This window comes from Mauremys mutica, chromosome 3 (genome assembly GCF_020497125.1).
Source record: "Mauremys mutica isolate MM-2020 ecotype Southern chromosome 3, ASM2049712v1, whole genome shotgun sequence".
In the NCBI taxonomy this organism is placed as follows: Eukaryota; Metazoa; Chordata; order Testudines; family Geoemydidae; genus Mauremys; species Mauremys mutica.
Genome location: NC_059074.1, coordinates 144,821,260 through 144,844,012, shown reverse-complemented (window position 1 = coordinate 144,844,012; position 22,753 = coordinate 144,821,260). Strand labels below are relative to the sequence as shown.

General features: G+C 44.3%; 1 protein-coding gene across 1 annotated transcript in view; it reads right to left on the bottom strand.

The window, feature by feature from the left end:
- The window catches only part of VIT (vitrin), an 85,855-nt gene continuing 63,102 nt past the window's right edge, over positions 1–22,753 (bottom strand). Inside the window, exons 15-20 of the mRNA XM_045010326.1 lie at positions 16,602–16,664; positions 12,489–12,636; positions 11,359–11,462; positions 10,382–10,608; positions 1,446–1,959; positions 1–606 (exon numbers count right to left, since the gene is read on the bottom strand). Coding sequence (XP_044866261.1) covers positions 428–606; positions 1,446–1,959; positions 10,382–10,608; positions 11,359–11,462; positions 12,489–12,636; positions 16,602–16,664 — 1,235 coding nt within the window. The 3' untranslated portion in view covers positions 1–427. The remainder of the gene's footprint in view (positions 607–1,445; positions 1,960–10,381; positions 10,609–11,358; positions 11,463–12,488; positions 12,637–16,601; positions 16,665–22,753) is intronic.

Sequence of the window (22,753 nt, the reverse complement as noted above, 5' to 3'; positions counted from 1 at the left end):
TTTGAGAAGCACTATGATAGAGAATGTCTTTAAAGAGAGCTTCTGCAATACACAAAGGCCAAATGAAAATGTCCCTGGGATCTACACTGAAAAACCTTTTCAAACCTCTCTTCTGGAAACAAATTTTCAATCTACAAAGCTGAGTCATTTGATTTATCTTTTCAAGGGTTGTAACTGTCTTTGTCTATCCAACCAAGCCAGAGTTTTGAAGCCAGCAAAAAAGTTAAAATAAAAATGCCTGTCTACACAGAGCTTTATCATGCATAAGGAATAGAGCTGAAATCAGCTTTGTTAACTGAAAAATGCCAGAGAATAACTCTTCTAGTATTTCTTGGACTCATAGCTGGCATTACTTGTATAGCATTTTGTGTATCTTCTGCATGACACCCAGTGACCCAGCATTAGTATAATGCTTTGCCTACTTTCATCAGTTCCGGGGTTGTGAATTAAACTCTGTACAAATGTTCTGGATGATCCTAGGAACAAATTTGTAGAGATGGTCAAATTCATCCACGAAGAAGGAATGCTCTTTATCCGGGTCTGTTGCAATGGATTCCAGTTCATCTTGGGCTGCCCATGCAATTCCAACAGAATAAGCTATGACCCCTGAAAAGACAACCAGCGTTTAAAATGGCCAGGTGTGTTTTCAAAACAGTCACTGCATTGAAATTAATTTTACAAAATCTGATCCCACAATAGATGTAATGTTCAGGGCATAAAATGAAGGGACCAGACTCTGGACTGTGGCTTCTGAGAGACATTATAGAAAGTGCAGCCAATGGGCCGCTCTTATGTACAACAGGCTCTGAAACTCTTGAGTGTTACAGCTAATTCCTCTCCCACCCACAATACAATGCTTACACTGGGGTCCCTGAAAGGAACTGCATAGAGCCACATACATCAGACCTATGTTGCTTCTGTGCCAGGAAAATTCTCCATGTCCCATTGCAGCTTATTTTACAGCCTCTATTTGAGTGTCCAACAAGAATTGAACCATATATACAGACTGGGGTGTGGGGAGGCAGTGTCAGCCCTGAAGAATAAGTCTTGCCAATGGCAAAAGGCATCAAACAGTAGTAGGCTGTTGCCTGAAAGCCTGGCACAGAAGGTATTTGAACATCCTACACTGAAAGCAAAAGTGAGCTTCATACACACACTTCTTGTGGCTGTAGGCCTATTGAAACCCATTGAGCACTGCAGTGTGTGAGAGACATCCTGTCTGACAAATCTGACTACACTATTTTCTTATGGACTTCCCATCTTTTTACTCACCCACCTTCATCTTGATTAGCTCTAACAAGGCCATAGCTTAGGGTGGTGAGCTGCCCAAAAGCCCATCTACTGCCATACTGCAATGACCACTCTAACTGCCTTACCTCCATAAATGTTAAGCTACTGTATATAGGTGGAGTGGGCCACCGTAGCAGAAAATAGCACTAGTTTACCATTTTGATGAGCTGTCATGGCTGGCACTCGGACATCATCATAAGACCTGCCATCTGTAATAAGAATCATTATCTTCCTCTTGTTGGGTTTGGATTTGCTGAAGAGCTGTTCAGAGGCATAGTTGATGGCTGCTCCAGTGCTGGTCCCTCCACTCCAGTAGTTGATTTGCTTAATAGCATTCAGAACATCTTGCTTAGTGCTGTGTTTGTCAAATCCAAGCTCCAGCCTCTGCTCATAGGTGTACTGCACAGCTCCAATACGGGTGTCAGTGTCTGAAATCTCAAATTCTTTGCTTATGTTGGCTACAAATTGGAGGACAGTGCGGAAATTGCCAGTGCCAACGCTGCTGGAACCATCAATTACAAAACCAATGTCAGCTGAATTTAGACACGTCTTGCTGCAAGCCAGTCGATCAGTGTCGCAGACCCGCTTCACCAAGGTCTGGACTACCTTGCGTAGGTTGAACCAGCTTGGCACGTTAATGGAATAGAAGCCATTTGTTCTGCATACAGCCTGCAGAGAGATGCAAATACAAAAGTAAAAAGGCACTTATTGGGCATAATGTGGATTGAGTTTAATTACACAATCAAATTCTGCTGCCTTCCTGAGAAAAATCTAAATGTTATGTAAAGTGTGGTCAGCTAAAGCACTGGACATCCTGCCCCGGCATTTATAAAATATGTGATGGAGCGGTCAGTGTTAATTGTCAGAAAAATTCAATATGAAATTCCACCACCCTCTGAATTTGGTTTTGTAAACAGGTTATGTCAGAGTTAGGCCAAGAGTCAAAACTACAAATTCATTTTCAAATATCTTTGTTCATGTAGTTCAGAGTTATACTCTGTACAAAGTGGCCTTCTTTGGGAGTTCCTTGTTTGACTGGCAATGGCGCCAGATCACATCCCCTCCAGTTAAAAGTAAAAAGATGAGGTTTTGTCCACCTGTCAGTCCTGCAAATTCGATATGGTACCTGAGAGTCAAGCAGCATTCTTTCTGGCTCATGCCGTCCCAACCAGAAATCAGGATCATGAAACAGAAATGTGGCCAAAAAAAAAATGGTGATGCATAAACTAAAAGAGAATCTGACATGGTTGTGTTGGCTCCCCAGTGCAGTGGAAGCAAAATTTCTTAATTTTTTACAGCTTAATCAGTAAATTAAGCAGTTATGACTCTGATTGAACATAGGGGGCAGATGGGGGGAAGTTCTTCCAGACCTAACAAGGGGAGTTGGGAACTTGTGGTGAGGGAATGGATTTCTGGCTGGGTGGGTGGGTGCAGGGAGAGAGGAGGAGGAGGCTGGAATGTGGAGTATGTTGTAGGTAGGAGAGGTAGATTCAGAATTGTTTTAAAATGTAAAATCTTTAAGATGTTAATGTTCCAACTAACTTGTTGAGAGCGTTTTAGCCAGATTATGTGTCTGCTCTTCATCATCCACCTGAAAGGAGGGTTCAACTGTTTCTGTACTAGTGTCCTACCCACTACATTTGGTGTCAGCAAATCTATGTCACAGCAGCTCTAAGTTCTGTACACGTTGGTTTAGGCTTCACTTCATAGCCTCACCATGTTTATTTTCTTCTATCTTGCTGCTCTTTTTACATTCTGATGCTGCCATTTACAGCCACAAGATAAACTCACAGAATCATAGGACTGGCAGGAACCTCGAGAGGTCATCTAGTCCAGCCCCCTGCACTCATAGCAGGACAAAGTATTATCTAGACCATTCTTGACAGGTGTTTGTCTAACCTGCTCTTAAAAATCTCCAAGGACGGAGATTCCACAAGCTCCCAGGGCAATTTATTCCAGTGCTTAATCACCCTGACAGTTGGGACGTTTTTCCTAATGTCCAACCTAAACCTCCCTTGCTGCAATTTAAGCCCATTGCTTCTTGCTCTATCCTCAGAGGTTGAGAACAATTTTTCTCTCTCCTCCTTGTAACAACCTTTTATGTACTTGAAAACTTAACAGGACCCCCCCTCAGTTTTCTCTTCTCAACCTAAACAAACCCACTTTTTTCATAGGTCATGTTTTCTAGACCTTTAATCATTTTTGTTGCTCTTCTCTGGACTTTCTCCAATTTGTCCACATCTTTCCTGAAATGTGGTGCCCAGAACTGGACACAGTACTCCAGTAGAGGCCTAATCAGTGCAGAGTAGAGTGGAAGAATTACTTCTTGTGTCTTGCTTACAACACTCCTGCTCCTACATCCCAGAATGATGTTTGTTTTGCCAGCTTTGCCTTCCTGCTTGGGCCCCCTGCTCTCTATCTTCTGTGCCGGCTCTGGCAGGGTCACAGAGCCTCATTGTAGTTTTGCCCTTTTAAAAAATAAATGAAAACAAGACTATAAGCCAATCAAATGCAGCCTGGAGACAGCCCAGCTAATGCCATTAAGGGCTTTCAAGCTCATAGGAAATGTATTTCATGGCAGAGTGACAGTGGAAAGTGCACAAAATCATCTTGCAGGGTGGCTCAGAGAACAAGTTGCTTTCTGAAAATACTTTCTAAGTTCCACCCTGCATCCTGAACCCTGGCTGATCTGGCATATCACACCTCATGTCACAACTTCATGCCAATTGGCCCTGCAGTACTTTTTAAATTGACATGAGTGTTGGCTGCCTATCTGAAATGGTTTAAGACTAGACCATCCATAGTGTAGATTGCAGGGATTCACTCTTATTCCAAGAATAACCAGAAGTTTCATCTATTTATAACAAAGCAATGGACATGACATACCTCAAACAAGTTTACTGAGCAGACATTACTTACCCTGTTTAGCTGAATAATTAGTATGTGCCCCTGTGTTATGATTTCTCATTTAGACGTTTGTGGCTTTTATTTTGTTCTGTGGAAGAAATCTCCCAAAAGCAAGTTGAGCTCCAGGTGTTTTCGGTATATGTAGTATTTTTAGGGTGCACCAAGTATCTTAAAAGGTATCAGTCTCTGTGGTATCCAGGTGCAATGACTTTTATAAGAACCAAATAGCATCACAGGAATGGGGTGATGTTTCTCCATGGATGTGTGGGCTTTCCTGACAAAGCTAGATAGATACAGTCCTGGAGACTTAATATTCCAGCTGTTGGCAGGAAGGGAGTAGACTTTAAATGAAACTATTATTTCTGTCTCTCTCAGGGATCTATATGGCTCTTATTTCTGTACTATGTGTGAGCACCCCACATGCTCATGTATTTATCTAGCCTCACAATGCACCTGTGAGGTAGACAAGTAGTAGTATTCCTATGTTACCAATGGGGATGAAGGCACAAAATTGTCTTGCATGCAGCCTGAACAGAAGTACCTAACTCTGAGAGGACACACCCCTCTCAGTGATATCTCCCATTGGCTAGTTTAGGCAGCTCCCTGCATAGCTTGCTGGCTGTTGTGGATCCCATTCTGAGATATCTCTCTCCCCCCATTCATTGTATAAGGAGTGTCAGCACCTAAATCAGGAATTGTGGATGCCATTCTTAGTCTGGTAATTTTCTAGGTGCCTAAAAGCTAGGCATTGTGATGCAGGGCATTGTAATGCTTAAGTCCATTTGTGGATCCAGGCCAGAGAGACTAAGGGTATTCTACACTGGCAGAGTTACAGTGCTGCTCAGAGAGCGCTGAAGGGAAACCGCTGTTGTGTGTTCACACTGTCAGCTGCCTGTGCAATAGCACGTTCACACTTGTGGCACTTGCAGTGGTATTCGGAGCAGTGCACTCTGAGTAGCTATCCCACAGAGCATCTCTTCCTCTTCTGCTGCTAAGAGTTGTGGAAGGTAGAGGGGGTCGCAGGGCATCCTGGGTCCTGTCCCAATGCCCTGTGATGCATTGCTTCGCATCCCAGCAATCCCTGTGCTTCCGTCTGCATTTGGCACCATCTTTCAACGGTTTGTGTACTGTGTGCTCTGCCTCTTCAGTCTACAGGAATGGATCCCGCACTATTGACCAATATGCTGCTTGCTCTGACTAACGCGTCATGAGTGACAGTGGAGTTATTCCTTAAACTACAAAGGCAAGAGGAGTGCAACACTGATCTTGCCATGCATATTAGTTATGACACGAGATTGCTTGTGGCATTCACGGAGGTACTGACCACAGTGGAATGCCGCTTTTGGGCTCGGAAAACAAGCACTGAGTGGTGAGATCGCATCGTCATGCATGTCTAGGAGTGGCTGCAGAACTTTTGGATGAGGAAAGTCATATTTATGTGACCGTGTTATGAGCTCGCCCCAGCCCTGCGGTGCAAGGACACGAGAATGAGAGCCGCCCTGCCATTGGAGATGCGCGTGGTGATTGCACTGTGGAAGCTGGCTACTCCAGACTGCTACCGATTGGTCGCTAACCAGTTTGGAGTGGAAAAGTTGACTGTTGGACTCATGTTGACAGAAGTGTGCAGGGCTGTTAATTGCATCCTGCTCCAAAAGACACTGATTCTGGGCAACATACGTGACATTGTGGATGACTTTGCACAAATAGGATTCCTTAACTGCGGAGGGGCGATAGATGGCACCCATAGTCCAATTCTGGCACCAAACCACCTAGCCACCGAGTACACTAATCAGAAGGGGTATTACTCTATGGTTCTCCAGGCACTTGTGGATCACCATGGGCATTTCACGGACATTAACGTAGGCTGGTCCGGAAAGGTGCATGATGCACACATCTTTCTGAACACTGGCCTGTTGAGGAGGCTGCAAGCAGGGACTTCCTTCCCAGACCAGAAGATCATGGTAGGGGAAGTTGAAATGCCCATTTCGATCCTGGGAGACCCCGCCTTATGAAGCCATACATGGGGAACCTTGATAGCAGCAAGGAGCGGTTCAACAACAGGCTGAGCAAGTGCAGAATGACTGTTGAATGTACTTTTGGCTGTTTAAAGGCCCACTGGTGCTGCCTATATGGGAGGCTTGACCTGCCCAATGACAATATTCCTATGCTTAAAGCCTCATGCTGTACACTCCACAATATTTGTGAAGGGAAGGGTGAAAACTTCACTCAGGGATGGACTACTGAGGCTCAGCACCTGGAGGCTGAATTTGAACAGCCAGAGACTAGGGTTATTAGAGGGGTGCAGGGCGGGGCCATAAGGATCAGGGATGCCTGGAGGCAGCAATTTTGAAGGTGAAAGCCACTGATATTTGTTGCTATGCTCAGCAGCGTAATGCATGTAATGTTAGGAGATTATTGTGATTGGTGGAGATGATGCACTATGAAGGTTTAAGAAAATTGCCTGTTGCTCTGTAGGGCTCTGTTTGCTTTCAATTAATGGAATAAAGATTGCTTTCAAACCAAAACAATTCTATTATTAAAAAAACAACAACCGGAGGAGAGAGAGAAACAAAAAACACATACGCAGGGGGATGGGAGAAGGGAGGGTCTCAGGAGGAGGTTGGGTCTTGGAACAGTTAAAGATTTGTGTATGTCCAGGTATCGTATCCAACCTTCTCCTTTGGAGTACAGTGCAGCAGGTGCTGTACTTCAGCAGGGCTGAACTGCAGAGGGACGGGTGTTGAGTGCAGTGGGTACTGGGAGTCCGCAGAGCTGGACTGTGATGGGGCAGGAGTGGAATGCAGCAGGTACAGACTGGAGCCAGCAGGTTGATAAGAGTGTGTTGGTGGTGTCTGGGGGGCATATGGGAAAGAGTTTTCTGACAGTGGCTGCAGGGGAGGGCAGGTGTGGATCTGATCGGTTTGCAGTGCTATTAGAGCCTGGAGCATGTCCACTTGGTGCTCCATAATGTTTAAGAGCCATTCCATGGCTTTGTTCTGGTGCACCGCATTCTCCTTTCAGTCCCTCTTCTCGCTGTCCCGCCATTCCCTTCAATTCTTGTTTTTTGGCCTCCCCCCAGTGATGGCAGAGTAGTGTGGGAAAGTTACCCTTAATGGGGCAAGAAACAAAGCAGCTCTGCCAAAGAACCTGTGGCAGTGAATTGCCCAGTATCTCCATGAGAGTTTCCTGGAGATCTGAGGCAGATTCCTGTGAAGTGAGGGAGTCAATCAACACCCTGTTCCACTGCTCAGCCTAGGCATGTGGTGGTATGTGCATCAGACAGACACAAGCCTGCTTTCTGCAACTGTCCCCTGCCCCCCTAACAACTCACTTCAGCGATTCCCAAAATCAAACCCATTTACCAGGGTCCTCCTCTCTTGTTTACGCTTTACCAAGATCTGACAGCTGTGACTAACTAGCCTTCTCTGGGGCAGAAAAGGGCTGCATGCATCTCTGACCTCTGAGTCATCCTCTGCCTCTGGGTTCGCCTCCCCCTCCACATCCTTGTCCAAGATTTCCTCCTCATGGCTTGGTCCACTCTTGACTGGCACGCGAGCCACTGAAGTATTCGCAGTGGAGGTGGGGTCGCCACCAAGTATCATGTCCAGCTCTTCGTAGAACTGGGAGCTTGTGGGCACAGCACCAGAACGGTGGTTTACCTCCCGCACCATGTGGTAGGCATTCTGCAGCTCCTGCACTGCAGTATGTCCCAGTCATGTACCCTTTCTGGCATGCTGCATGAAATCTGTCCATAGGTATCATAATTCCTGTGGCTGGAGCGCAGCTGGGACTGGACAGCCTCCTCTCCCCAAATGCTGATGAGGTCCAGCAGCTCAGCATTGCTCCAAAAGGGGGATTTGTCTGGTGAATGGAGCAGGCATGGCCACCTGGAAAGATGCGCTGAGACCACTGCACGCATCACCGAGCAAACAGGAAGGGGACTTTCAAAATTCCAAAGGAATTTACAGGGTAGGGATGATGGTTGGTCACCTGAGAGCAGGGCAGTAGAGTTCAAAAGTGATGACTAGAGAGGTGAGAACAGACATTGTGGGACACCTCCCAGAGGCCAGTTGCAGCGCTGTAATCGACCAGGGTGTCTACACTGGCACCGCAGCGCTGTAGCCCCGGTGCAGAATGCTGTATGCCTGGGGTGGGCTTTTTACAGTGCTGCAACTGTGCAGTTTCTGCGTACCAAGTGGCTTGGCAGTGTGTAACCTCAGGAGTTACTGTGCAGAAACTTGCCAGTGTAGACAAGCTGTAGTGACTTTTCCAAGGTTGCACAGAAAGTCTGTGAGGGAACAAGGAAATGAACTGAGCTCTTCCAAGCCCCAGGCCTAGCATCCTAGGCACTAAAATTTGAGATATAGTTATTACATCATATGGCAAGAGTGCTGAAGGTAGCTTTTAAGAAAAAATGACTTCATAACATCTACAAAAGGGTTGAAAAATGGATGTTATGCATGTCCATTGGCTGCTATACTCAACATTTAAAATTTTGAAATATGTATTTTCATAATATCCAAGTGTTTAGTCTGCCGCAAGGACTCATTAACAACTGTTGATGAAACCTACGTTTTAAAATAAAGCCATTTTTAGTTAGAACTTAAAAATTTCCAGACTTCTTTTTTCAAAATATTCTGTTTTCCCTTTCCATAACTCCAGAATGCTCTGACAGATTTACACCATGCACAGCAAACATAAAACACCTCCAAAATTGGCTGCTAACTTGCATGCCACACCATGGTTCAGCCCAAAGCAGTTTGAAACTGGTAAGATGTTCACACCTTGTCTTAACCTCCCCCAGTTAGAGATTTATAATGGAAACATTGGAAATTTAAGTAGTAGAGGGGTCAAAAGTATTGCTTTCTGATGAGTGATCTAGGAGCGGAGCTTAGACTTATTGATGCTAGAAGTCTTTTTACTAAGCTACTGAGCTGTTTCTAGCCTAGGTAGTGGATGGTCAGTGGATCAAAAATTGTGGGTGTCACCTAATTTATTAATATCATTTAAAATAATTTTGTGTGTTCAGCGACACCTCAAAATCACATTTTTAAGTTGTCTGTTTTTACTGACTTTGGGCTATTGTGCCTTCTCTTGGATGTGGAAACGGGAGTTGTTTATGACCTTAGTACTAGCATGGGGCTCAAGGGCCTTTCAGACTTTGTTGAATGGGAGAATCACAGTGTAGATACAAATAATACCTTCTGAGTCAGTTACACTAGTGAAAACTCAGAGTAACTCCATTAGCTTCAGTGGAATTACTCCAGATTTACACCTGCATTTTGTAACTGGAAACAGAATGTGGCTTTTAATGTCATAATGCATACAAATCCTAACAACAGTAGTAATAAAGAAATTATTTCATTAAAAGAGGCAACAGCCATGCTTTAATATATACAACACTAGTTTCTACTGTAGTTGTTCAAGATAATAAAAATCATATGAGAATTCAAGTCGGGAAGGATGGTATTAGGAATGCTGTGATTTCAAGGGAAGGTATTTTTTGCAGTCTATTTATTTGTGTGGTCTGGTATTTTTGTAGTGCAGGGATATAGACAGGAGCTTTATACAGCCTTAATCCAAGCCTTAAAAATGGTATTTGTTTCTAGCTCAGATCATTCATGGAATATAGAAAAATAGGGATTAGAAATGGAAAAGACCTACAGTGTTTGGTTATCTGTCCACATTTGCCAGCCAGCACAGAATTGTGGCTCACAGCCTGTTTTCTAATACTTTGTCCAGTCTAGCTTTACAAGTCCCAAATGCTGTGGTTTTCACCACTTCCCCTGGGAGACTATTTCATAGCTTAATAGATCTCACTGTAAGGAAGTTCCCCCCTCTATTAATTACCCAATAAAAATGTTACTGGTTCTTCATTCCAGCAGTTCTTTTCTAGTATAGGCAGAATGTAATATAGACAGTCTCAGACAAACATAATTATGAACCCATGACTAGAGCATTGCTGCCCATTGCTATTCAAATGTTAGATCTTATGGCAATTCTTACAGAGAAGCCATAACCATAAGAAAGGGAAAAAAAGGGAGTGGGGGAAGAGAGCAACCTCATCCAAGATGGGCTCAAATCAAACCGTCAGATCCAAACACCCTGAAAACCTTAGTAACATTCAGGCCTAGCTCCAGGCTTTGCACTGTGAACCCAGATCTAGTTTCAAGTACCCCAGTACCTTGTCCACAAAGTTGGGTTCAATAACATTCCGTTTTTCGTTTTCATCAGCTCCTTCAATGGTGACAAAGAAAATGTTGATTCCAGATTCTCTTGCCAGTCTGGAGGCCTCCTCTACCTTATCGGTGGGCCATCCATCCACTAGCACTATGGCCACATTGGGTGCTCCACCTCGGTTTCCATTGGAATCCAAAAAGAAGTTTTTGTTAACAAATGAAAGTGCCTTCCCTGTAAGAGAAGTGAATGGGAGGATGTTGTATCCTATTGACAGTAACCAGTCTCTTTAGACACAGCAACACTGAACTCTGAGATTCACTGACCTAGAGGTCAAATTCCAGGCCTAGAGCACAGGGAAAGGGATGCATTAGCAAAGACAGAGTGTAGGCAACTTGACATGGCTACACAAACAGGAAGGGGAGCCACCTCCAATGGTCCAAGTTTATGCCCTACCCTGGTTCTAACAGAGGTGCGAACTTCACCTTTCTCTGCTCCTCTTTATTAGCGCTGATGAGCAAAGAGAGCACCAGACTCAGATGTGCCAGGGGAGCTGCTGATGAGGTTGAAGGAGAAAAGCGACACCCCACAACTCTCAACTTTCCTGAAAACCAAACCACAGCAGGAGCCGTGGAAACTAGACGTTAAAAAAATTAATTAAAAAAAAATCTTTTACATAAGATGGGCTCAAAATCTCACTGACCAATGCACGTAAGTTATCATTAAAAGGTCTTTGCTAGCTCCTTTCTCCCCAAATCAGTGCAATGGAGGGGGCAGAGAAGTTCTAATACCCTTGCTAGTCTGATGGTGATGTACGCATCAGAGGATGCCCGAGACATGCTCCTGAGCATGAGGTCATCATCTGCCAAGCCTGGTTCCATGGTGCTGCAATGAGCTTATTTGCCCACTAGAATTAGGATCCCACATCCCATGGTCTTCCTCGGGCTAAGGAACTGCAGATATGCCACCCCCCATTCCACATACCAACATTAGAACGTCCTCCTTTCTGTGGAATTTTCTCAATGGCATTTTTCACATCCCTGGAGTTTGCATGAGTTTTGAGGTTAAATTCTGTAGAAGGGTCATCGCTAACATGTAAATAAGAAAAAAAAAAGTAGCTATCAGTTTTTGTTTCCCATGTAGCATGGTTCCATTTATAATTGCTTTAGTAATGCTCCATGGGGAAGGAAGAGGAAGACTCGTCACGTAAGGCAGTTCACTACATAGTAACAGAGGAGACCCTTAAAAGGACGTCTCTAGTGTTTCCTATATAAACATGTCGGTATACCTGTAAAACACAAATGATAAAGTAGCAGGCATTAGTGAAGACATGACAATGGCATCTTAAATGTTTCTTTGGCAGTGGACATTTCTGAACTCGTTTAGTAGAGCAGTGGTTTTCAACCGGTGGTCCACAGACTAGGTCTAAGATTTCCAAATGGGTCTGCACCTCCATTCAAAAGTCAGCAAATGGGGAAAAAAGGTTGAAAACCACTGTAGTAGAGGCTACTAGCTTGCCTGTGGTAATGGTGTAACAGAGAGTTATATGAATTACAGGGCTTCTCTCATTTGAAAGCTGTTTATAGATAACTTTACAACATGTATTAAAAAAAAAAAGCTTGGTGTGTAATTTTGTTTCACCTTGTAGTACTGTGCTGCTATTGGTATGTAAATTGAACTTCAAAGTCTATTTTGTACTAGTCTCATTAGTTTACAAGGTTACTTCCTGCTTAAGAAAACCCCCTCATTTATTTCAGTGATTTTTATCACTTTGTTATTAGTTAGCAGGAAAAGAATAAAAACATTTAAGGCTAGAAGGGACCATTATGATCATCTAGTCTGACCTCCAGCATCTTGCTTACTTCTGTCTATGTTCAATCTTTGAAGATAACCAAGTAGATTTTTCCCATAGACATTTTTATTCAGTCTCCTAATACCCCAAATATGTTATTCCCCAAGTTTCCAAAGTTGAATTTTAGATAGTTTCTCTTATTTAGAATAGATGTGGTGTAAAAAAAATTAGAAGTGATCACTCCAAAATGAGTTGGGAACAGTGCAGTGTAGTGACCCTGGACAGACAGATAGAGCCAGATGTTACCGGGAGACACTCTTACCCATACTGAACAATGCCCATGAGAGGACCAGCTATGCCAACATCAAGAGCTTGAGCCACATCACTGAGGAATTGTTTTTGGATCTGAAAACGGCGTTTACCGATGCTCCAGCTCCCATCAATCAAGAAGGACAAATCAACTTTGCAGTCTGAGACAGGAAATAATAATGAGACACTAAAGATCTGTGAAGGGTATTTTTGTTGTTTCTTAGATTTGATTTTCCTCTGACAGGAAATCAAGGCATGAACGTTATCGCTGACAACCTATCCCACTATGTGACCGCAGCAGAAAATTCTCGTTCCTATTCATTTTCAGAGGATCATTATGTCATCCAGTCTGACCTCTTCTATAACACGGGCCAGAGAATTTCACTCAGTCATGACTGTATTGGACCCAATAACTATAACAGACATGGTATACAGCTTTGATCATTAATCCCACTCACCAGATACAGGGAAATCCAGTCAATCTGTTAAAACCCTGAGTCTGAAATTCCAGCTCCATGGAAGAAAATGTCAAAACTCCTATTTATTTCAATAGGACTAGGATTTCACCTGGAGTATTTAGGCTTTGCAGGTGAAGTACAGGGTGGCTGAGAAGGTGCAGTCTATATCCCCCCAGTACGTGGGGTGCTGTACATTACTGTCCCTGGCTGCTAGTCCACGGGTGGGAATAGCCACTGCAGGGCTTCTGTGCCTGTTGCATTATGGTGAGGCCACTGAATCTGAATTATTGGAGGTCTCTCACCTCCCCAGCCTGCTGCATTGTGAACAGGTAACACCACTGAACAAATTGTGATTTTCTCTGTGTAGCTACTTGAGTGGGGGAGGCCTTTCTTCAAGTGGCTACTGAAAGCAAATCCTAGTAATGCTGATTGCTATAGCATTAGAGCAGTGGCTCTCAACCTTTCCAGACGACTGGACCCATTTCAGGAGTCTGATTTGCCTTGTGTATCCCAAGTTTCACCTCACTTAAAAACTACTTGCTTACAAAATCAGACATAAAAATACAGAAGTGTCCCTGCTCGCTAATACTGAAAAATCGCTTACTTTCTCATTTTTGCCATATAATTATAAAATAAATCAATTGGAATATAAATATTGTACTTACATATCAGTGTATAGTATATGGAACATTATAAACAAGTCATTGTCTGCATGAAATTTTAGTTTGTACTGACTTTGCTCATACTTTTTCTGTAGCCTATTGTAAAACTAGGCAAATACCTAGATGAGGTGCTGTACCCCTGGAAGACCTCTATGTACCCGCAGGGGTACACGTACCCCTGGTTGAAAACCACTGCACTAGAGGCTTTTATATGGGAATTGTTCAGTGATTACTCTGGCTGGTGTGTAATTAATTCCGAGACTGATAATCTCATGTGGTGTCTTCAGATTTAGTGTAGATGCTTTTAAAACTGAACTATAGACTCTTACATGAATATATGCAAGCCAACATACCTTACTGTACAGGCTCACTCTAGAAAAGCCAAGCTTATCCCAAAACAAACTCTCCCCTCTAATTGCATAGAAGTGCTTGATCCATAATAATCTGCAAATGGTCTCTTCGGTCATTAACAGCCTGATCTTGCTTCTATTCCAGTCAATGGCAAAACACTCATTGATTTGAATGGAACCAAAATTTGGTTTAACTAGAGTGCTAATTAAGGTTTTTTGCCTCAATGTAAGCCCCATAATTTCTCTTTGATGTTACTTCCTACCAATCAGACTGACCAAGACTGGTGTATTTTAATTATCAAATAACCAAAAGGCTACAAAGCACTGATTGTTCCTACCTGATTATGCAGCGGACTTTCCATCTAATTGCTTTCAGTTTTCCCCTTAGGGAAAACTTTTCTAAATTTCAAAAATGCTAAATTATGGAAGCATGATAGAGAAACTCTGTTCATTCATAGGGAACCATGGGGCACAGCTGGAGTTTCCAGTAATGCTACCTTAATAAAGGGCCACGTTATTCCAAATTCCTGCTCCTAAAACTAGGTCTACACTGGGGGAGGGGGGGTGTCGACCCAAGATACACAACTTCAGCTACGTGAATAGTGTAGCTGAAGTTGGCGTATCTTAGGTCAATTTACCTGGCCGTGAGGACAGCGGCGAGTCAACTGCTGCTGCTCCCCCGTCAACTCCACTTCCGCCTCTAGCCACGGTGGCGTTCTGGAGTTGACGGCAGAGTGATCGGAGATCGATTTTTATCGTGTCTACACTAGATGCGATAAATCGATCCCCGATAGATTGATCACTATCTGCCGATCTGGCGGGTAGTGTAGACATACCCTTAATGTGAAATTCTCCCCTGTAATGTGCCTGTGGAAAATGGTGCTCTCTTACCTATCAGGGCCCTGACTGTGCAAAGACTTTTGCACATGTTTAATTTGCTTTTGCATGCAAACTGTGAGAAGTCCCGTTGTCGTCTATAAGACTATTCACAGCATGAAAATTAAGCACATGTACATCTTTGCAAGACGGGGAGCCCAAATCTGCTCCCTATAGATTCAAATACTTCCAAGATTAGATTTGAATTTGGTTTCTCTCTACTATGGAGCTGAGCATGAGAAAGGAACAGGAGTGGGCTAGAACTGTTGGACAGCATTAGAGTCCATGGGATAAGAATTCTGATACCTGCTATTTCATTTTACTTTGCAATTGTCTGTAATTAAACTGTGATACTTTTAATCTCTGTTCAGCCACTTATGCCCCACAGCCCAGGGCAACACACTGAACCTAAATAATTTTGTAGTGAGCCTCCCTAATTACTGTGACAGGCTAAAATATATCTAACATTCAAAGACACGGTATTAAAATTAATTCAGTATTAGACTATTAGGGATTATGGGGCCATTCAGTTAAATATTTAATTTATTTAATATCCCTTTTAAATGCCGTTCATAGTGATGCACAAATTTCCATTTGCTGCAGAATTTGGTACTGACCGTACACAGCTGAATTGCCACAACTGCCAGCACTGTGAGGGGAGAGCTGGGGGATTTGGTAGTTCAGAGAAGGGCTTTTGTCAATGGTGGAATGGAGACTCTTCTCCCTACTCAGGGTTTCCTTTCTTTTTCTCTCACTCCTCACTTTTAGGCCAGATCCAAAGGCTGTGGAAGTCAGTGGGAAAATCTCTCATTCACTTCAATGGGCTCTGAGCCATGCCCATTGTGAGAAGAGGGCCCTCCCACCACTTTCTAATAGGGGGTGAGGGTTTCTAGATGCTCTTTCTCTACTACCTCCCAGACATACCTAGTAGGTCTCTGTCCCTTTGCTGCTGGGCCCATTTTCTCAGTGATTCCCTCCTCCCTCCATTAGATCTGCTGCCAAGCCAGTAGAGCCCCAATTCCAGGAGCCAGGGCTGCTCAGTCAGTTATCCCAGATGAAGGGAGTGCCCCTGTTATCAGTGCCCAGTTGCCTAGGTCTTATCCCATGCACAGCAAATACAGGGCATTAGTTAGTAAGCTTCCCCCTGGCAGGATCCAAATTCTGTGTCTGATGGCATGTTGCAAAGCCATGGCCCTTGGACTGTAGAATTCACATGGTCCTCCGTATAATACTTTAAACAGCAAACATCTCACTCATGCTTTCCAGCTCAGGTAGACAGATGCAGGCTAGCTCTTCTTGAGTGAGCAAGCTAAAAACCTCAGTGTAGCCAGAGGTAGCTGCCCAAGTGTGTACAATGGGGGTCCGGGAGGGTTTGTACTCAGGTGGCTAGTCCAAGGTGCTACCTGTGCTACTCAGCGACGCGGCTATTTTAGCATGCTAGCTCAAGCAGAGCTTGCACGTGTCTGTCTACCCACACTGGGAAGCAGGCAATGTAGATGTACCCTTTGCTTTGAGTAAGTTAAGAGTCTGTTGCTATTTTTTTCCTTAAGGTAGAAACAATTATTATTTAGAGAAGATGAGAGACATGGCAAATGGCTAAACAGAAACTTTTAAGGAGTTCTAGGTTATTCTATTATAAAGGAATATATGTTCCAAAAATGTTGTTTTCCCCAATAGCTAATGTTTAGTTCATTTCTTGATTATAGTCTCAAAAGTACGATTCACATAACAGCAAAAGATTATTATGACTTAATTATATAATTAATTCTGATTTACGTACTTGGGTTTCCCTGGGAAACTGGCTCCAAAGGTTTCGGATTCAATTCTTCCTTTGAACTGAAGCCTGGAGAAATTAAAAAACAATTTTAGTCACTAAATGCGCAAGCAACTGTTCTGAGTCTGACCTCACTGATAGGAAGAAGTTAATGAGTGAACAGATGCATCTTGCTCCACATATGAATAAGGAGACAGGTCTGAAAGAGATTTGTGCCACCTTTTGGTATTTTGGTCGGGTGACATGTAAAACAATGCATCCCTGGGACACAGGGACATGTTGCTTGTCTCCACTCCTGTTACTGATTAGAAAAGGAAAGGATTGGGATCAAGTTATTGTACTTCACATTGGCCTTACACTAGGTCTTAGTTCTTTTGCTTAATGGAGATGTCCATCTACTCATCCTGAAATCTTCTAATCAGAGAAGAACTATTAAATCAGGGTGCCGGCCATATTCCATATCTAAAACGGATGGGGAGAAGACTAAAAAGTCAGTAGCACATTGCTATTTCCAATGTTTTTTTACACATTTACTCTAAGGCTAAATCTGCTCCTAAAATCTGACAAAATATATATGGCAAAAAAACTGGAGAAAGGGTTATTGTTTTGTATCCTATCCTGGTACCTCCAGACAGTTCAGAGCAGTGGCTCATCTAAAAGGTTTACTATCCAGCAGCCAAATCTGGTGGTGCAGACTTTTCTGAGTTCCTTTTCTGAGCACAGTTCTATTTTGTGGTGTTTGCTAGAGGTATTAAATTTGGCTTTTCTGATAGTAACAACCTCAATGAAATGAATTAAACAGGTGATCTGTTCATGACACAAACACTTCTGGAATCTCTCTCAGAAGGTGGTTCTTACTATAGCTCTCAAATTTGTTGCAAAGACTAATTCAAATCTGTATATTTCACTTTCTTCCCTTTGCTGAAAACCCCAGCAATCCAAGGAAGGGTTACTATATGGACTGCATGTTAGAAGGGAAGGGAAATAATGTGAGAAATTGAGAGCTGATTCTCTACTGCCTTGCACCTTCATTTACCCCTGTTTAAAATGAATATGAAGTGGGAGCACCATTCTGACTTACTAGCAGCTTACACGTCTTTTGCACTGGTGTAAATGACTACACAGGGTTTCAAGGCAGTGGAAAGTCAGGCCACTCATGTCCTGTTTTCCTATATGGAGATAGGAGCAAAGACAATGAGCATCTTACCACATTATATCCAGGTAAGTGAAGCAAGTCATTAAAGAGGTGTTCAGGTATTAAAGAGAGTTAGGTTCTTCTGTTGGGGGAAGAGAGAAAACAAAGTAAGGTCTGATCCAAACCCCACTGCAATCAATGGAAAGATTCCCAGGTCCAGAATGTGGAATCGGAAAAGGAGCAGCCTGAATGTCTGTCTGTCCCTTCATAAGACAAACAAAAGTAGCTATGGCCTGGAGAGGTAGTATTGGATCACAGAGTATTGTAGGAGCAGCATAAGGATGATTAAAAGAGTTCAACCTGACTTCAGTTCATGATTTTAATGTCTGGCCATTTTTTCCTAAGTTAAAGCAACTCACTTCTGCCTAAGTGTAAGAAGCTATTTCTTCTCACATGAATAGGACAAGATAGGGGAAGATCAGCTGGGGCAATACCGCAAATAAAGGAAAAAAACTACCTATGTAGGAGGATAATTCTGTTTTGTTTCCTTACGAGACAGTGAACCGGTTATTATACTTGTCTATCACTGAGACAAGTAGTAGGAGAACCCCCCCCAAATCTTCAGCAGCAGGTAAACGGAGGAAATACTGCAGACTTCAAAAGGAAACCAGCAAGACAGTAACATTAAAAGTGTGAATTAATTACAGACAAAAGTTTAGAAATTATAAAGTGTTTCAGGGTTCCTCTTTCCTGTAAAGCTGCCAGCCACCCACAAATTAACTCATGTCAGTGTGAACGTACGTAAAGAGAGCAGATAACCAAGAATATCAGAGGAAGCTACCTCTGAGGTCTGAAGGGAATTGGCAGAGCTTTGACTTTCTGGAGCATCTAAGGTGAAGCCTGCAGATACCAATGATCAGATTGTCAAGGAAGATAGACCCAAGCCAAGAGGAAGAGGAGAAGCCAACAGCACTCCGTAGCTACAGATCAATTCCTGGTCCCTTTGTATTCTGATAACTAATCTTCACAAAGTACTAGCTCATCATACACTCCAAGCACTTGCACCCACATAAACATGGGCAGGAACCATCTTGTCATTCTGTTCTGCACACAGTGCCTAGCACAATGGGATCCTGACCCCCTGGCTAGGGTCTCTCCATGCTATCATGTTACAAATAATTATTGTTAATAAAAATAATAATAATCATTATTAGTCTTAGCTGGGGAAATGTGTCTCAGGTTTAAATCCAACTCTCAGTTAAGAAGGCAGCTTCCAGCATATGAACTTAAATTACCAGACTGCTGCTGGATCCACATACGAGCAAGATGGTGGGGGGGAAAGGCACAAAGCTCATTTCCTCTTCCCTTATGATCCTGTGGAGGGGCCAGCCCTAGCACAGTGGGAAGCAGGGCCATTGCCCCCTGACAGAGCCAGCTGTTGTGCTAGCCTCCCCAAATGCGGCTGGATGCAGGGTGTGGCTCTGCATAGTGGGGCGGGACAAACACACAGAGGAGCGCACACAGCATTCATTTGATTGGAAGGGTGGCACACCTGCTGCTACAATACATGGTCTTTGAAAGCTGTACAAGAGGTTGTGACTGAGCTAGTTGCAGGGCCGGTGCAAGGATGTTTCGTGCCCTAGGTGAAACTTCCACTTTGCGCCCTCCCCCGTCCCTGAGCCCCCGCTCTGAGGCGCCCCCCCCTTACTTGCTGCAGGCGGCCCTCCCCGCGCTCCCCTGCCCCAGCTCCCTCCGCCTAAATGCCAGCGACGGCCGGGGCAGTGGAAGATCCGGCCGCCGCAGTCGCTGCGGAAGAAAATGCTGCCCCCCCCCCAAATTCTAGTGCCCTAGGCGACCTCCGAGGTCGCCTAAATGGTTGCACCGACCCTGGTTAGTTGGATTCCTCCCTAGGCCTTTTCTACACCATTAGAGCAAAAAGTACCAACACAGGTACAGAAGGCAGGAGGCTGGGAGCTGGCTAAACTCCCAGCACAGGTTAGGACAGCTCTCAGGTGCTATCTTCACTTGCACCCTTGTTGCAATGGTGCCACTACAGGCACACAGGGTGCCTTACACACTTTTTTTAGGTGGGGGGAGGAGGGGGCTCTCCTACAGCTGCAGCTCTACCTCCCCACCTTCTGACAGGACCAACTCTCAGACAAAAATCCTTCCTGAAACATATACCATCCACCTCTAGCCTGTCCTTGCACCAGAAAGTCCTCACCAAAGTCGTCTTGACCTAGGAGAGCCAGCCCTTTGCCTTGTAAAACAAGGAGGGCCATGCCCAGCTTTTTGTGCTGTGCTGTGACTGGCACTGTCCCTTGCAGCTGGGGCTTCTCTCCAGTGTGAGCTGTTAATATTGTCTCTGACCAGCCCTCCCACGCCAGACTTTAGAATCCATGAACTAGAGGACAGCAAACGGAGAGGAAAATGCTTTTGTTGCCTCAGGGAGACACTCAACACATAGTAGACCAAGATAACTTAATAACAGGAACATAGTCAATAACATAAAACCCGTAGTGTGGCCTGCTTCCTGCCTTAGCTCATTCTGACTAACCACAGCTGCAGCAAGAGCACCACCACACCAAAGAGGGAGAAATACTGGCAGGCCTCAGAAAGGTCAGGTTTTAAAAGAAACCGATGTCAAAGCAATATACTCCAGTAGAGCCAATTCTAGTCTGTATAGAAATTCCCTGTAGTTGCCTGGACCTCTTGCAGCGAGCCCTGGCTGCTGCATTGCTGAGCTGATTTTGCATGCTTGCATGCACTTGTGCCATTTTTAAAGAGGCAGGAACTGAGAGGGCCAATGCAACGTTACAAAAGAACAAAACGGAGCCCTGTGTTATGCTGCAAGTTTTACAATGTTTTTCCCACCTGTGCTGCTCATAAACCTCTTCATTAAAAAGAGAGATTTCCCATATAAAGCTGCGACTGACAACAAACGCTCTTCCACTTGCTCCTTTTGTTTCTTCCTGGTAAACAGTACTGACAAAGTGGGTATTCACCCACGAAAGCTCATGCTCCAATACGTCTGTTAGTCTATAAGGTGCCACAGGACGCTTTGTTGCTTTTTACAGATCCGGACTAACACGGCTACCCCTCTAGTACTAAATATGTATCCCCTAACCATTAGCTCACTACTCTCATGACACACAGCGGGCTCTGTAGCCATAACCATCTTCGCGCAAGAATTTTAAAATAAAATCGACCAAACCCATTCACAAACTCAGACTGTTGTTCCTGTTTCATTGTTGTCCCTCTGCCCAGTGGTAGCAGGGCCTTGAAGGTCACTCTCTCAGTGACAGAGAGTCTATGTAACTTGTTTTATTGACACCAGGGATGGCACAGGGATAGTCAAACAGCAATAGGCAAGCCCTTCTTTCAGAAATCTTGGCTCAACACTAATGCCACATTTCTAGGAAACAAATAAGCCTCAAGAATTGACTCCAGTCAGAGACCAAGGCAAAGAACAAACGCTGCTGCTGCTGGCACAAGCTTGCTCTATCCAGAATGTTGCATGGCATAACCAACAACAACACAGCATGTCTGCCAAGACTGAACATTTGCTCTCACACTAAAAAAAACTACTTGGAAGATCACGTTTAACAGCACAACCTGATGACTCTGCCATAACAATCACTAATAGATATCAGTCCAAAATATCTAATATGGGCCGATGGGAAGGATCTCCATACTTACAGCAGGAGGGCCAAAACCTACTGACTGGTCTAAGGGGGACTATGGGACAAAAAGTCTGATGGGACCAAAGAAGCTGCTTCCAAAGAGAAGTACCCACTCTCCTCCAGGTAGGGTTGCCAGTTTTGGTTGGACGTATTCCCGGAACTTTGATCACATGACATAATTGTTAGTAAAAGATTAATCTCTAACGCCTGGAGACTCCAGGACAATCCTGGAGGGCTGGCAACTCTATGTACAGGAAATATCAAAGGGTACAAGGAACCTGATCCTCCTCTAGATAAAGGATCAGTTGAGAGCCCCTAGTGGCACCGCTTCTTACTACTTTCCCCCTTGACCAGCCTGAGCTTGAGTCACCTGTGGGAAAGAGAGAAGTAGGTGTCAGGGAAATGATGTCGAGGTAAAGAAAGCAATACATCCAGTCCCTGGAAAAGGGATCAGTCATTCAAGCAGGGACTAGTGGTGGCTGACTGGTAGCATATATGATCCTCAGCCTTAAGCAGTGACATGTTCCCTGTGCCTTTGGGTAGGTCTGTGTGTGTCTGCATCTTTCTTTGGAATTGGCCCTCATGCCTAGTCTACCCAATGTGCCTCTGGTTTTCCATCAGTATGCTCCCTACCAGCAGTAGGGTCTGTTTTTGACCCAGGGTCCCATAAGCATACAAGGCTTGGTTCCCAGGCTACAGTCAGATTCCCTTAGGGAGCTGGCTCAGCAGTAGGGTCAAGAGGCAGAAGTTCACTGCTGCAGTGTCCCAGCCTGGAGTAATGTCTGTCAGATCTGCCTGGCTCTGCCCTACCTATCATTATCAGAGCAGCCCCAATCCTCAATCCTAGTGGAAGTGGCAGAAGAGACCGCAGTGAGGCTAACAGAATCATCGACGTAAAGACTTCATTCCTTTAAAGCCAGACCCAGAGAAGTCAGTCTGCTGTTTGGCAGTAACAGCACATCATCCTACCTGTCACAAAGACAAGCTGCAGAGGAGTGGGTGGGGCAGGCAGACACCAGCGTTTAACAGGGCAGTCACAAGAATGGCTAATTGGCTTTAAAGAAAAACAAATATAGGCTAGGTCTACACTACAAATTACTTTGGTGTAACTTACGTCACTCAGGGGTGTGAATAATCCACACCCCTGAGAGACGTAAATTACACCGACTGGCGTAAACACCGGTGTGGACAGTGCTATGTCGGCAGGAGAGCTTCTCCCACCGACATAGCTACCACCTCTCGCGGAGGCAGGCGTTATTAAGCCAATGGGAAAGCTCTCGCCTGTTGGCTTACAGTGTCTTCAAAGCGCTACAGCGGCGTAGCTGCACCATGGTAACTGC